Raw genomic sequence first — 15,456 nt, 5'->3', positions numbered from 1 at the left:
CTTTGTTAGCTGCGTTCTAAGCAAGAATAGGTCTTTTGCTCCGGCAAGATGGCGTATTGTTAAGAAACGGCAGAGAGAAAGTGGAGCTGGCCTGCCCCTCACTTCTGTGTCTCTCACCGGAAAGGTCTTCAAATCAACCCTCCAAGCAGTCATCAGCTCACCAGACGTGTGCTCCATCCACCCACCCCGCCCGAGACAGACGAAAAGACGGAGCCACTGTGCGAGGCATACGGATTCTCAGACCTGGGATCCTGGGCCCAGCCGGTCACCCGAGGGAGAGGGGCGAGCTGCTGAAGTGGCCACTCGGGAGGAAAAGCGGTGAAACGGGACAGGAGCAGAAGCCCAGAAATGCATCCAAGTTCCCCGGTTGGTAGGCAGAAGAGGGTGGCCCCTAGGGCCTGAATCCTAGGTCATCTGTGCCCTTCCCTGGAAAAATTCCACAGGGGAGTACCAAACAGGAGGTCGTGAGTATGTGAAAAAGAATGCAGCCGTCCCCAGGAGCACACATCAGGAAATCACCATTTCTTTGTTGATAATAATGCTAGGCTCAAAGCAAATTTCTATATGTGCTAAGAATTTGATCATCTTCCCACATCCTGTCTCTCCCCAGAGACAAGGGAGAGAGATTCTTCGGACAGCTCCCCTCCCAGGCAAACCCTGTGGGATGGATTTGTCTCCACTACTCTCTCCAGCCTCTTTCTGCCCTCCCTGCCCCCCAGCCTGGAGCCAGTGCCCAGATCACCCTGGATCCCCGGCTCTGGCTGGGTCACACCTGCAAGCCTGCTGCGGCTGCCCATCCCCACCACACCCTTCCTCTCCTGGGCTGTGGCGGCCCATTTTAGGTGACCCTGTAGGCAGCCTTCCACGCTCCGGTCCAGTGCCACCCGTGCCCTCTGCTCTTCTACCAGACCCCTCAGAGCACATTCAGCCCCAACTCTAATGTCTGTCCCCAACAGACGGTGAGCGCCCCGAGAGCAGACCCTGTGGCCAATTCATCAGCCACTTACCACGCTGAAGATTCTAGTAAACATCTGTGGGACCAATGAATGAGTGAATGAATGGGTGGACACACTGTGGGTGGCAGGGGGGTGTCCCATGAGCACTTAACTTGCATGAATTCAACCAAATGCACCCGGGGAAAAGTAAATTTAACACACTGTACGTGTGGGAATGTAAGTCGGTGCAGCCTTTATGGAAAAAGAATATGGAGAGTCCTCAAAAAATTAAAAATAGAATTAGCATACAGCAATTCTACTTCTGGGTATTTAGCCAAAGAAAATGAAAATGCTAACTCAAAAATATATTTGCATCCTCGTGTTCACCACAGCACTATTCACAATAGCCAGGACATGGAAACAACCTGAGCCCATCGACAGATGAATGGAGAAAGAAGATGTGATACATACATATACATACACACACACACACACACACACACACACACACACACACACACACACACACACACACACACGCATATGTGTATATATATGTATATACATACATAGAAAAGAAGGAAATCCTGTCATTTGTGACAACATGGATGGACCTTGAGGGCATTATGCTAAGTGAGATAAGCCAGACACAGAAAGACAAATACTGTGTGATCTCATGTATATGTGGAATCTTAAAAAAATTGAACTAAAAAAAATAGTGTATGAACACTTTGGATAGGGTGCATCTTCATTCTATATATTTGGTGCATTACTGCATATACGTTATATACACACGCGAATGTTTTCCTACTTGTATAGAAAACTGCGTATTCTGAATTTTGTGGCTGATTTCAGGGACTTTGCAGAGTGACGCTGACTCGTATAGATCTCATCGTCCACGTCCATATCAGATACTGGAACGTGCCTCCGCTGTGCCCTTGCGGAAGGATGTCGGACTTGGTGGTGGGTAAATATACTTTGGGTGGATTCCTGGTTAGTCCAAAAGCCACAGTACGAGCATGGCCAATCTGTGAGGGTCTCCAGAGCAGTGTTTCCTGGTGTGGGTGCCTTGGAAGAGCAGCTCCACCAGATGGCCAGTGAGTCTGAGGTCAGAGGAGTGTGGACCTCCAGGGAAGCCTCCTCAAGCTGCTCTCTTGTCTGCAGGACTTTTCAGAGCCTTTAATACACTGGCTCTCTCTCAAGCAGGGAGTATAGCTTGCTGAGTTCCCAAATTTATCATCCAGGGAGCCCTCCTTTTTACCCCAGAGCAGCGGGTGGGGGTGGGAAGGGATAGAAACCAGTCCGCTGAACAGACTGGGGAACAGGTCCTCTTGAGTCACGCCATGGAGGGGGGATCTCCCCTAGGCCTTGACCTACTCAACATTTGATCCCATTTGAAGCCAACGCAAATGTGGGAGGAGAGCTAACAGAACGCTGGCCTAACATGGATCAAAATGCTCACACGCAGGAATGAACGACCAGTCTTGTATTTTGGGTCAGAAATGGAAAGCATTCACTCAACAAAGAGAACAGAGCGCTTCCCATGTGTGCGGTACACCCAGACCTGGGGCCACAAGACTAACAAGACCCTGGAGGGCTCAGAGCAGCTGGGCGTGTAGGGTAGAGAGGAGCTGGCCTGCCAGGGGGGCGAGCATCTCTCCATGTGTTTTCTGAGCATCTACTGTGTGCCAGGCCATGGGCCAGGTGCTGGGGGTCACAGAGAGAAGATGACTAACAGGTCCGGGCTCCATGGACTTCCCCACAGCCAGGGACCGATGGCAGACACACACAGCCTTGCAAAAGTATGCAAAGTCACTTCTGGAAGTGGTAAGTGCTATAAAGACAATAGCACAGCATGACCTACAGGGGAGGCTGTCTCGGCCAGATGGTCAAAGGAGGCCTCCGGGAGAAGGTGGCGTCTGGGTGGAGGCCTGCATAATGCTGGGGTGTGCAGGTTACCCACCATCGCTCAGCAGTTTCTCCCTGTGGCCCTTCTGCTCTGACCTCTGCTCCAGAAGGAGCTGGGGCGGGGGTCTGCACCAGTACCTGGGGGTGCACCACATCCACCGAGCCCTCCCGGCTGGAGAGACTCAAGAATAACATAGCTGTGATTTATGGAGCACATCCTGGGTGCCTCGTGGGGTGTAAGTAATCTCAGCTGCCCACACCTGCAAGATGGGTATATTATCATTGCCGTTTGGTCCTGGTCCACAGCCAGGCAATGGGGAAGCTGGGAAGAGAAGCGGCAGGTAACTGCAGGGCTGAACTATAATTCTGGGCGGCACAAATGAGCAAATAAATAGAGGATGTGCCCTGGAGTAGTAAGTGATGAGGAGAAAAACAGGGAAGGTGAGGGGTAGCTGGAGAATGGATGGTCTACACTACACAGGCGGTCCTGGTGAGGGGCTGCCATGTGAGCTGAGGGTGGAAGGATGGGAGAGCACCCAGGCAGAGAGACCAGCTGGGCCAAAGGCCCTGAGGTGGGAAGGACGTAGTCACGTGAGAGGGTGGGAAGAGGGTGGCAGAGCCGGGGTGGAGAGGGGGTCGGGATGCAGGTCATGGAGGTCAGCAAAGCACCAGGGGACGTGTTGGCATTTTATTCTCAGAGCGAGAGGAAGGGTTTTACACAGGGAAACACCGTGGTCACAGCGACCGTGGGGAGACTCTTTGCTGGGTGCCAGGTGGTTGGGGGGGGTACATTAGGGGGCTGATGGAGTTGGGTGACAGGTCTCTGAAGATGGAGATTTGAACAAGGAGGTGATGGGGGACGTGGTGAGAAGTGGACAGACTGGCGGATACACTTTGTAGAATCAAAATGATGAGCTCAGGTTAGAAATGGGACCAATAGCTTCTCCCCTTTCTACTCCACATCTCCCTGTCCTGCTGCACCAGGAATAAAATCTGGAGCATCCCCAGGTCCTTGAGTTCCTCTTCACAGGAGACAGGCACGTGGGCCTCCTGGAAGGGTGAAGGGACATCCTTTTAGGGCCCTAACCCACCAGGCGCTAGGGTCTTACGTCCTGTGAATGCTGCTGCCACCTGACAAGGTGGGCTGCGTGACTCGGATGTCAGTGCTCGTGTCGCTGCCTCAGGGCCCACCAACAAAACGAGGTTGTCCAACACACGGCGGCCTCAAGAATCTCACGTGTGGCAGGACCACACAAACAAGAACCCCTCCAGCAGCAGGGAACTCGCCGGCCATCCCAGTCTTGCCACAGAACACCCACGTGACTTGGTCAGCCTCCACGTGGCTCTGAGCTGAGCTGTAGGTGGACATGCCTCCTTTCGGGGATGGAGAAGACCCATGAGGCGATGGACCCAGAGGAAGGGCTGCCTCTGCTCCTGGCCCTCACCCACCGATCCTCCACGAAAAGACGAAAGACAGGGGTGTGAAGCCCCATGGGACCCACCCTCCCTGGGGTCCTGCCTGATGCAGCCCTCACTCTTCTACCCGTGACACGACCACACACAACCGGATGGAAAAACAGGCAACGAGCACGAATAGGGGCAACGAGCACGAATAGGCAACTCACAGAAGAGTCAACCTGCACGGCCAGTAAACATAGGAAGGGATTTCAACCACATGACTTCTCAGGGAAATGTAAATCAAGAGGACAGTGACAAAGCATTTTACACCCATCCCCCAGGCAAAAATGAAGACGCCTGGGCAATTCCGTGTGTGAGCGAGGCCGAAGGTCAACACTGCCGGCTGGGGGAGTGGCACGTGGCACGGTCACTGCAGAAATCAGGTCCATCCTCATACCCTGTGCCCAGCAATTCCATTCCTCAGCATACACCCCAGAGAAGCACACACGTGGGCCCCGGGAGACGCGCACAGGGAGGCCCGCGGTGGCACTGTGACAGCAGGTGCTCAGAGACAACCCACACGCCCCTCAACCAAGGCATGGGTGCACAGATGGGGTCTATTCACCACAGCTGAAATGAATCAACAACAGCTAAGAAGAACAACACAGATGAGCTTTGTTAATACTGAGGGGAAAGAAGTAAATTCCAAAAGACTGCCTATAGCGTGATGCCTTTTCTCTGTAAAATTAAACACAACTCAAACTAAATAATGTACTTCTGGGGAATATATCAGTAACATAAATTAGACATCAAGATTCAGGATAGAGAAAGTGTGACTTGGGAGGCGGGAGTAGGAGTTGCCTGAGGGACGTTCACAGGGGTGCAAGCTACCGGTCCTTATTCTAATTGTCATGCTGGTGGTGGATTCAAGGGGGAGTTCATTGTTTTATTTATGAAAATGAAAAACCTGGAGTGGGGTGAACACCTTCTTGGGTCCCCAAGGGCCACACTGAGCCTGGTTAGCAGTTGATAAACTTGTCGTGGGGTCACATAAGCCCCGGCGTTTAAGACCCTCGAGAGCCGGCCTGTCACCTCACCTGAGGCTGCAGACCCCCGCTCGCCATCCCCTTAGCAATCACACGTCGTCTTTGTCCTGATGTTCCCTCTGCCTGGGATCCCATTCACTGACCCGTGAAATTCTTCCCACCCTTCAAGGCCCAGACCAAGGCCATCTCCACTGGTCCAATCTGCTCTTTCCACCTGGGAATCTCACCTCCGAGCACCCACCACACCCCATATGCTTTTCCCTAAAGTGCAGACCAGGCTGCTCTCAGGCTGCTTGTTATGGGCTGAATTGTGTCCCCCCCCCAGAATTCATATGCCCAGCCCTAACCCTCAGTACATCAGAATGTGTCTGTATCTGGAGGTATGACCCTTAAAGAGGTGATTAAGTTAAAATGAGGCCATTCGGGTGAGCCCTCTTCCAACCTCACTGGTGTCGTTAGAAGAGGAGATTAGGACACACAGAGACATCAGGGCACGTGCACAGAGGAAAGACCAAATGAAGACACAGGAAGAAGGCGACCCTCTACACACCAAGCGTAGGGGCCTCAGAAGAAGCCAACCCTGCCAGCACCTTGATCTTGGACTTCAGCCCCCAGGACTGTGTGTGGAAGTCGCCCCGCCTGCGGTCGGTCCTCATTCCGGCCGCCCGAGCTGCCTGAAAGCCCCACAAACAGTCCCCCTCCCTGGGAGATGGTGCAGGTGTGGCTCCCAGGCCTGGACAACAACAGCCCTATTGTCAGTGGCCCCTGTGATGGTTTGGGATGGACACACGCCCAGAAGTCAGGCCCCAGATCCAATCAGAGTGAGCTCCAGGGCTCTTGCAGGCACTGCCACAGAAAGGTCAGGCTCTTTCCTGCAGGACCTGAGCCTGGAGGTTGACCCCCCCGACAGACACCTTTCTGCCCCAGAGGAAGCTGATGCCAGCTCACGTCCCAGGGCTCCCCAAGTCGGCACACCGACCTTCAGTTCCCGAGGATGCACAATTCCCCTTCCCGCCTGAGGCAGCTTGAATTGGGTTTCGGTTTCCAGCATCCACGAGGGCCTTGCCTGGTCCTGCCCTGGGGCCCTCTCCTCAGATCTAAGCAGTAAAATCCAGAACACTCAGGAGGGGAGACAGAAACATAGGCAGAGTGGGGACCGCACTGGGCGTGAGGAGGTGGAGAACGGTGAGCCTTTGGGTCTCAGCATGGGATGCAGAACCCGTGAAGGGCTGCTGCCCCCCACCAATGTCAATCTCCTCCTTCCTGCTCCATCACAGACCCTTAGCTTATCTCACAGCCACTCGGAATTAAAAGAAAAAGAAAAAGACTACATTTCCCAGCTTCCCTTGCAGCTAGGTGTGTCATGTGACTAGGTCCTGGCCAATGGGAAGTAGGCAGAAGTGTGAGGTGGAGCTTCTGGGAAGTCTCTGCAAAGGCCAGTGATGTGTTCTGTGTCCAGAGTGTGGACTTGATGGCCAGAGTCCCCAAAGACTAGAATCCTGATCCCTCACCCCTACAAGGCAGCCCCAGTTGGCTGGTCATTCCCAGAAAGAGGCAATCCCACGAGGGCAGGGCAGTGTTGAAGAGCCTGGAAAGCGTAAATCTGAGGCTTGCTTCTTGCTGTCCTGGAGCAGGTTGCCTGTTTACACACGCGGAAGCCAAGGCTCAGAGGGGAAGTGACTACTCAGACTCGCAGGGGTCTCATCTTGACCTCCCCTTCCTCTGCTCCCACTGCCACCACCTGAGAAACCCAGACCAGGGTAACTCCTTCCTAACCAGCCTCCAGATTGGCAGTCTCGCTCTATCCTGGCAGCTCACGGCCAAAACGGGTCTCTACTGCTACCACTTTGCCACCTTCTGCCTGGAAGACTGGACCAGACTCCTCACTCCCACACTTGCCCCTCCGCTCACCAGAGGAAAATCCAAACCCCGGACTTGGCCTGACAGGTGCCACAATGTCTGCCTCCTGGCTCCTTCTCTGACCTCTGAGTCTCTCTGTACTCCAGCCACGCCGGCCTCCGTGCTGTTTGTCAAACCACCAAGCACATTCCTGCCTCAGGGCCTTTGCACCTGCCGTCCCCTATGTCTTCCCCCAGACACCTCCCTCACAAATCCAGAGGCCTTCCCTGACCACAGAGGCTGAAAGAGCAGCCTCCAGCCACAGAGAGCACTGAAGAAATTTTTGGTGAACGCATGAGTGAGTGAATGAATGAATTCTGTACCCACTCTTTAATGACTCTTCCAGAATTCCCATTAGATTGAATCACATAATGTTGTTATTTTTGTGGGCCTAAAACCACTGACTTGTGGCAATTTCATATAGTGCAACCTTACTTTGGCAGTCATGCCCCTGCTCAAAGTTCCCCGTTATCTCCTACCACCTAGAAATAGAAACTGCGAGCCGTGACCCCACACACCTCCAGGCTCTGGCTCCCACTCCCTTCCAGGTCCCGCAGGCCTGCTGTCTAGCATCGCAATCCCAGGGGTTTTCTTGGCGACTCTGTTTGCTTAAATCCCCTGAGGCCATCCTACCCAAGTCCTCCTCTCAAAGAATGCTCCTTGCCCCAGGCCTCTGCTCCTGCTCAGTGTATACTGGTATTATAAACTGGTGAGGGCTTCCCTGTGGGCGCAGTGGTTAAGAATCTGCCTGCCAATGCAGGGGACACGGGTTCGAGCCCTGGTCTGGGAAGATCCCACATGCCATGGAGCAGCTAAGCCCGAGTGCCACAACTACTGAGCCTGCACTCTAGAGCCTGCGAGCCACAACTACTGAGCCCACGAGCCACAACTACTGAAGCCCGCGTGCCTAGAGCCCATGCTCTGCAACAAGAGACGCCACGACGAGAAGCCCACGCACTGAAACGACAAGTAGCCCCCACTCGCCGCAACTAGAAAAAGACCACGCACAGCAACAAAGACCCAACACAGCCAAAAATAAATAAATAAATTAATTAAAATAAAAAATTTTTTTTTAATAAATAAATAAATAAACTGGTGGTGCATACTGGCGGTATTCCCCCGCCTCAGCCTGCAACGGATCCCTCAATCCTACAACTCTGGGCAGCTGGGGGCTTCTGGACAGCAGGGACTCCTTCATCCCAGGACTCCCTGCACTGGAGCCCTCCTGTTGCACCCTGGCAGGCATTATCACAATGCCACCAACAGGCTAGCTACTCCAGGACTGCGAGTGATACTGGGATCCGCCCAGTCCTAGGAGAACCTGCCACTCACTTTTTGCTGACCTTGGGCCTCAGTTTCCCCATATGTAACATCTCATACGTCAACAAAGACAGAGCTCAAAATAACACCAGAGCCCAGGCCTGGGTCCCAGAAACAGGGGGCATGGGTGTGAGCAGGAGAAGGCAGGAAAACCATAGCAACCACAAGGGAAGGTGCACAGGATGGTGGGAGATGATACCAGGCAGAAGGAATGCGTGGAGCCGAGGCCCCCAAGCAGGACCCAAACAGTGCCGTGTGCTTGGGAAACAGCATGAGGCTGGGTGGGCAAGGGGGACAGGAAGATGGGAGCGGATGAGGACAGAGGGCAGCGGCGGGCCAGTGAGAAGTTGGGATTTCATTCTGAGGCCAGGGGGAGCCTCCCAAGGAGGTTAAGCAGGGAAATGACAGGATCTGATTTCCACTTACAAAGGACAACCCTGCCGGCAGGAGGGTTTGCGGGATGGCCGGAGGCTGGGAGGTGCCACCTGTGTGACCCGAGGGGGAGCGAGTGAGGGCATGGAGCAGTGGCCAGACTTGGGGTGGATCTTTTCAACATGAACTGGATTTGCTGATATCGAGGCTGAAGGAGACAGAGAACCCAGGGGTGCCCTGTGAGCAGTCGAGCAGGCTGGGTGAACCACTGCAGCCGAGGGACCTGAGGCAGACCCGACTTTCAGGGAAGTTCACTGCTCGATTCAGCAGTGAGGCTGCAGGGTTTCCGGCCCCCCAGTCCAGACGCATACAAGCGAGAAGACATACAACGTGGCCTTCCCCACATCGACCGGGGCCTCCTGGCAACCAACATTGTTCCCGTGCCCTTTCCACCAGGCTTTTACACCATTCCCATAGAACAGGGGTTGGAAATTCAAATGCCCACAGTGGCCAGGCAAGGCAATGCAGAAGGGTGGGGACTGTGGCAGTGAATGGGCTGCCCGGGTTCCACCTAAAGGGCACTGCGTTCTCAGCTGTGGCCCATTAGTAACTACGTGGGCACAGGTGTACGCTATCTGTAGCTCTGCCAATTTTTCCAAAGAAGCCCGAAGTCCATATTTTTAGGCGAAACAGATAGTTTCTAAATTTGGGCTTCAATTTAAAAAGCAGTATCAGTGCTGTATCAGCCAGTTAGCATTTGGGCCACTGGCTGCCGGTGTGCAACTCTACTGGGAACAGTCGGTGGTGGATTCCGATTGGAGAGCTGACCCTCATCCGCAGACCTAAATTCAAGCTGTGGCACCTGCAGGACCCCTTATCTAGGGCGTTCTAGCCCGCAGCAGAGAAGGGGGTCCCAGAGCACTCCCGAGGCAATTTGGTCTCCCCATAGTTTATAAGGCCCCGCTTGGGGCGTCTGGGTGAGCACATACCCACTTTGAGCTCCTTTCCGAAGACGGTGCGCTCCCCCAGCGCCGAGCAGTTCCAGCGGCCATTGCGGAACTGAAACTGACACTCGTCCAGGCCCATTTGCGAGCCTTCTCCTATGACGATGATGGCGTCGGGCCGGCTCTGGCAGATCGCCCGCTGTCTGGGAGCCAGGCCTGGGATCTTGTTACAGATGATGCTCGCGCCCAGAGCTACCACCGAGGAGAAGCCACTGGAGCAGGGGACACAGAGAGATGGAGCGTTAGGCCAGCAAGGTGGGGGGCACACCTACAGGCCCTCCCTAGGCGTCCAGCCCTGCCCTCCCCCTGCTACTGCTCCCAGCACGGGTCTCTCAACTTTTTTGATACTGCACCCCCAACCCATGTTCACTCATTTATAATTCCCATCGGTACTTGTACCACGTGTATATTCAATACTAGTGAGGCTTAATTTCTTTCTTAGACACAAAGAAACATGATGCGTGTCACAAACATACTGTCAAATGAACTAAGCCAGTTGCCTTTGCATCTATGGGAGAATTCAGTTGAGATGAAGTTTAAAATCATGCAAAATGGAACTGCACTGTTTAGGGGTCATCTCTGTGTGGTAAAACTGCAAAGGTAACCACCAAGTTTCACGTAGCGTTTGCCTCTGAAAGGGGGATGGGTGCACAGATGTTGATTAAAGAACAAAAACTGTTCAGACATGTTATATATGGACGACATAATGTATGTATGTATATGTTTTATTTTTTTTTAATCTTTAAAAAGCAACTGTGAATAAAAGTTGTAGTATTTCCTTCCTGCATGGCAATGGAATATGTGTATCCCACTCCAGGTATAACTGGCCTAGAGGACGCTTATGACTATCACAGCAAGGTTCCTGTCTTCCCAACTCATTCACAGGTACGTACTAGGCACCTATCAGGGCACCAGGCTCCCAGGCACCATGCTGGGAGGCAGGCAAGGCCCTAACTTCGAGGGGCTATGGAGGGAGACCATGCAAATGTCTCAAATGAACACAACACAACATTCAATGACATGCACTACAAAGAAAATAAATGAAGATGCTGTGATAACAAGTAGTGGTGGGTCTGGGAGGGAAGGGAGAGGGGCCGCTTTAGCATGAGTGGTCAAGGAGGGCCTCCCTGAGGAGGTAACAGTGCAGCAGAGACCCGAATGGTCAGGAACCAGCCATGGGAAGGTCTGGGGAAGAGTATTCTGGGCAGAGGGAACAGAAGATGCAAAGTCCTGGGAAGGGAACAAGCTTGGGATCGCCAAGGAACAGAAAGAACCCACAGAACCCAATGCAGAACCAGGGCTTGGTGGGGGGGCGGGGTCTGGGGAGAGGAGACCGCTCAGGGCTGATCTATCTCGGTACATCAAGAAGCACTGAAGGGCTGGAAGCAGGTTACTGACAGGATCCCATGCCTCCAGCCCCAGGGGGGAGAGGACTGCAGGGCTCCAGAACAACAGCAGGGAGAGTGGGCAGGCCAGAGGTGGCTTGGCCTGGGTGGCCGCAGATGGAGGCGACCCAGCTCGCTGATGGATGAGGTGGAGCCGATGGGAGGGCTGGGGAAGGGTACAAGGGAAAGAGAGGCGTCAGTGTGGCTCGTGGGTATCTGGCCTGAGGGTGGGCCCACTTCCTAATATCAAGATAACCCCAAAGAGGCTCCAGTGGTAGCCCTGACAATGCAGCTAGCCCTCCCTTTACACAAAGATGGCCCACTTGTCTGGAGCTTCCTTTTGTATAATCCTTCAAAGGTCATCAAGCACCCTTTGAAAGAAAAGACCTCACTCTGGTTATAATAATGAGCTCCCATTTACATGGGCCATGGTCAGCCGCTGGGCTAATTGCCTCGTTTTTCCAGTCCAGGCTCAGCTGTGGGAAGTTGTTCTGGAATTGGGATTTCTCAAGGCGAGGGTCCCCTGACCAACACCACAAGAGCTGAGGTGACCCCACTCCTCTCGAAGCACATAACTGCCGCTCCTGTCACACACCAGCCCTCTTCCTGCCTCGGGCAGGTGGTCCCTCTCCCTGGAAGCTCTCTCACCCCCTGACCTTCACACGGTTGGCTTCTTGCCATCATCCAAGTGACCTCAAGGGTCCCCTCCCTGACCATCCCACCTAAGGGAACCTGCCTCTCCACCCCATCCCTCCTAACTTTCCATCACAATCTCTGTTTTGTTTACTTAATACTCTTGATTACTCATGGTCTTCTGAAATGTTTTAATGTATGTGTTTGTTTTTAACCTGTGTGCTTGCTTTTTTATCACCTGTCTTTCTCATTAGACCATCAGGCTCCTTGAGGACAGGGAGGCTGTCTGCTGGGCTTGCTAAATGGATTGTGGAGCTTCAAAAATGTCACTGCCTATTACACAGCAGGTGCCCCTAGTTATGCCTTGAATGCATCCGGGAACTTCTGCAGCATCCCTATTATATGCAAATGCAGTATGGCAGGTGCTACCACTAACTCTAGACCAGTCGGCCTTTCTAAACAGCCCTATAGGGCAGGAATCACCATCTCCGTTTCACATATCCACTTTGCGTAGCTGAGAACCGAGGCTCACCGAGGTTGAGGCCTGGAGGCTAGCAGGTGATGGATCTAAAACAGGACCCTAGCAAGAGCTCTGGGTCATTCGTCTCAGCCACTCAAAGAGAGTCTAACACGGAGCTAGGATATTTTAAATGTTTCAGGAAGACGCAGCACAGAAAGAGGAGGTCAAGTGGAGATGTTCTGGCCACAAGTCAGGAGGAACCTGTCGACACCTAGTTGTTCACCAGGAAATCCCTACACCAGCAGAGAGTCAAACTATATATTGGGGTAAAAAATGCCCAGGCACCATAGTCTCGCAGCTAAGAGCTCAGGTCTAGGGTGCCATCTAAGCTTCCTTCACCTAGTAGCTGTGTGACCTTGGGCAAGTTACATCCCCTCTCTGTACTTCAGTTTTCCCATTGCTAAAATGAGGATATGAACTGGACCTCACCTCATAGGGCTGCTGAAAAATTAAATGTGTCAAAACATGGGAAGTGCTCTGAACGTGTCAGGTACACAGTGAGTACTCAATAAATGAGCTGCTGTGGTAGTTATTATTATTGCATCTGATTGTTACAAAAAGGCTAGTGCTTGAGTCACTTGAACTATCCAAATAAAATAAGAATACCACAGGTGCCCTGCCATCCATCCGAGGAACCGAAAGGCCTCCCATGCCCATTTTACAGATGGATAACCCGAGGTACAGAGAGCAGCAGCAGGGCCTGGCCCCAAACCACCCTGCAACTCCTCCCGACCTGGTCCTCTCCCCACCCCAAAGGGCGGCAGCGGGGCGGAAGGCCGGCGCCCTCCCTCCGGGCAGCTGGGCCCCTGCGGGGACTATGAGGTCTCGGCGCCGCCGGCGGGAGGTCGGGCGGGCGGGGCGGCCAGGGGAGTTATTTTCTGTTGTTTTCCCTTTCTCTCTCCCCTCCCGGGTCCCTCCGCCCCGTTTCTAATTAAAAAGGAGATAAAGCCGCACGCGGCCAGCGCCAATCAGCCCCACCGGCTTCCTGGATGCTGGATGCGCGCGGGACGGCGGGGCGCGGGCCAAGATGAAGATTAAAGCAGGGGAAAAAAAAGAAAGCCACCCAGATGCGGGCGAATCAATAACACTTAAAACACACCGGCAGGCAGGCAGCGCGCGAGCCTCGCAGCCGCCTCTCCGCCCGCGGTCGCGTCTCGGCCCGCGGTCAGGGCTGGCAGCCGCTTGGTCCGCTCTGTGCGCACCTGCTGGCCGCCACGGCCAGTCAACTTGAGAAATCCCCACGCCAGAGCCGCGGGGTGGGGAAACGGGGGAGTGGTAGTGACAAAACACAAAGGATCCACCACACACACACCATCGCCGCAGCCCCTGCAGTCCGACCTCTCCCCGAGCGGAGCTGGGGGAGCAGGTTGCGTGAAACCTGGCAAGGTGGCCCTTGAGCGTCAGAACCTCTACCCATCCCTAAAGCCCCCGCCCCCACCTCCTGTGCTTCACGCGCATTATCTCCGAAGTACAAAGGGTGACTGGCCGCGCAGATGCAGCTCCAAGACGCGTCCCGAGCCGCCCCCTCCCACCTTCCAGCCAGCGCGCCGCCCCGGCCCCACCTCCTAGAAAGGCTGGCGTGAGGCAGGGAGGGCTGCTCCGCGAGCAAGCTGGCCGCCTTGGGTGCCCAGTTTTAGGGGGCGGAGTGTCCCGCCTCTCTCTGGCGCTGGCTCTGCGAGCTTGTCTCCCTGGGTGTCTCGGGCCATCTCTAGTTCTACCTTTGTGTGCGTCTGTTAGGGTGGCTGGCGCTGTCCCCTTCGCCTGGGATAGGGCTCCGGGAGTCTGAGGGTCCTTGGAAACCGGGTGGTGCCAAGGCTCTGAGGAGCGGTTTGTGTTTTTGCCAGCGAACGTCCCTCCCTCCGGGTACCTGTTCCCTGTTCACGGACCGGCCCCGCCTGCCGCCCGGGGACTGCCCTGTACTAGGAGCGGCTGTGCCCTCGCCTCTGTGTACAGAGTTCCTTTCGGGCTCTGGGGGCTGAGCTCCCTGCGAGCGGCTGTGGTCCCGGCAGGGTGTTCCCGCTGGACCTGCTGTTCCCATGCCCTGGTCTGAAGGGTCCTTGGGAGACGTTGACCTTTGCAGCGGCTAGCCCTCTTCAGAGTCCCCCAAGCTGGAGCGTCCCTACTGGCTGTCCTTGGTTTGGGGGTCTTCCAGCCTCAGGCGTTCTCAGGACGGCCGGTCCCCCTGCTTGTGTCTCTGGAGCTGTGTGCGCCCCTGGGGCTCCCGCCCGAGGGGGGCCTTTGTGCGCCCACCGCTCCCGCACCGCGCCCACCCGGCGTCTCTGAGGAGCCAAGGAAGTTGGCGGCCAGCGGCGGCTCGCGGGCGGCGCAACCCCTCCCCAAGCAACGCCAACTTTGCCGGGACGCGCGTGCAGGAGGTGCGAGCGGCCCTTACCCGATCCGGAGGTAGACCATGCCCAGGCTGAGAAAGAGGTGGCCCAGGCAGCGCCGCGCTTTCCGGTTCATAGTCCCCGCTGGCCGCCGGGGCCGCGGGCCGGGCTGTGCTGATCCCGCGGGCCGGCCCTGGCGGGGCAATCAACATAGCCCGCCCGGGAGGCGCGGGCCGAGGCTTCCCGGGGCCGTCTGTCGTGCGCCCGTCCGCGCGCTCGGCGCCTGAGCCTCGCCGGGAGCGCGGGAGCCACGGAGCGGGAGGAGGGAGGGAGGAGCGAGCGCGGCACGGGGCGACGCCGGGCTGCGCGCGAGCGGCCGGTGCAAGTGTGCGAGGCGCGGAGAGTGCGGGGGCGCTGCAGCCGCCCGCCCCCGCCCCTGCCCCTCCCTCCCTCCTTTCTCCCGTCCCTCCCCCGCCCCTCCCCCACCCGCCTCCCCGGAGCGCCCGCCCCGCGCCCCCGCGCCCGCGGGACAGGGCCGCCTGCTCCAAGCGCGCTCGCGCTTGCCCCACGCGCTCCCGCGGCGCCCCCTCCCGGCTCCGGGGCGCCGAGCTGGGTCCGGGGCAGTGGGAGTCCGGAGGGGCTCCACCCGACGCTAACTCGTAAATTGCGGGGCGAGCGGACGCGCAGGGACTGCCCTCGGGTTGGCGGG

The 15,456-nt window shown here is 55.7% G+C and overlaps 1 protein-coding gene across 1 annotated transcript in view; it reads right to left on the bottom strand.

Annotated features, from left to right (window-relative positions):
* The window catches only part of WNT7A (Wnt family member 7A), a 65,855-nt gene extending 50,670 nt beyond the window's left edge, over positions 1–15,185 (bottom strand). The window contains exons 1-2 of the mRNA XM_029243785.1: positions 14,813–15,185; positions 9,868–10,094 (exon numbers count right to left, since the gene is read on the bottom strand). Coding sequence (XP_029099618.1) covers positions 9,868–10,094; positions 14,813–14,883 — 298 coding nt within the window. The 5' untranslated portion in view covers positions 14,884–15,185. The remainder of the gene's footprint in view (positions 1–9,867; positions 10,095–14,812) is intronic.
* Positions 15,186–15,456: the final 271 nt, after the last annotated feature.

This window comes from Monodon monoceros, unplaced genomic scaffold, assembly GCF_005190385.1.
Source record: "Monodon monoceros isolate NGI ecotype Baffin Bay Population unplaced genomic scaffold, NGI_Narwhal_1 Super_Scaffold_3, whole genome shotgun sequence".
In the NCBI taxonomy this organism is placed as follows: Eukaryota; Metazoa; Chordata; class Mammalia; order Artiodactyla; family Monodontidae; genus Monodon; species Monodon monoceros.
Note: the sequence above shows the minus strand (reverse complement) of the source record. Positions and strands in the feature narration are given on the sequence as shown.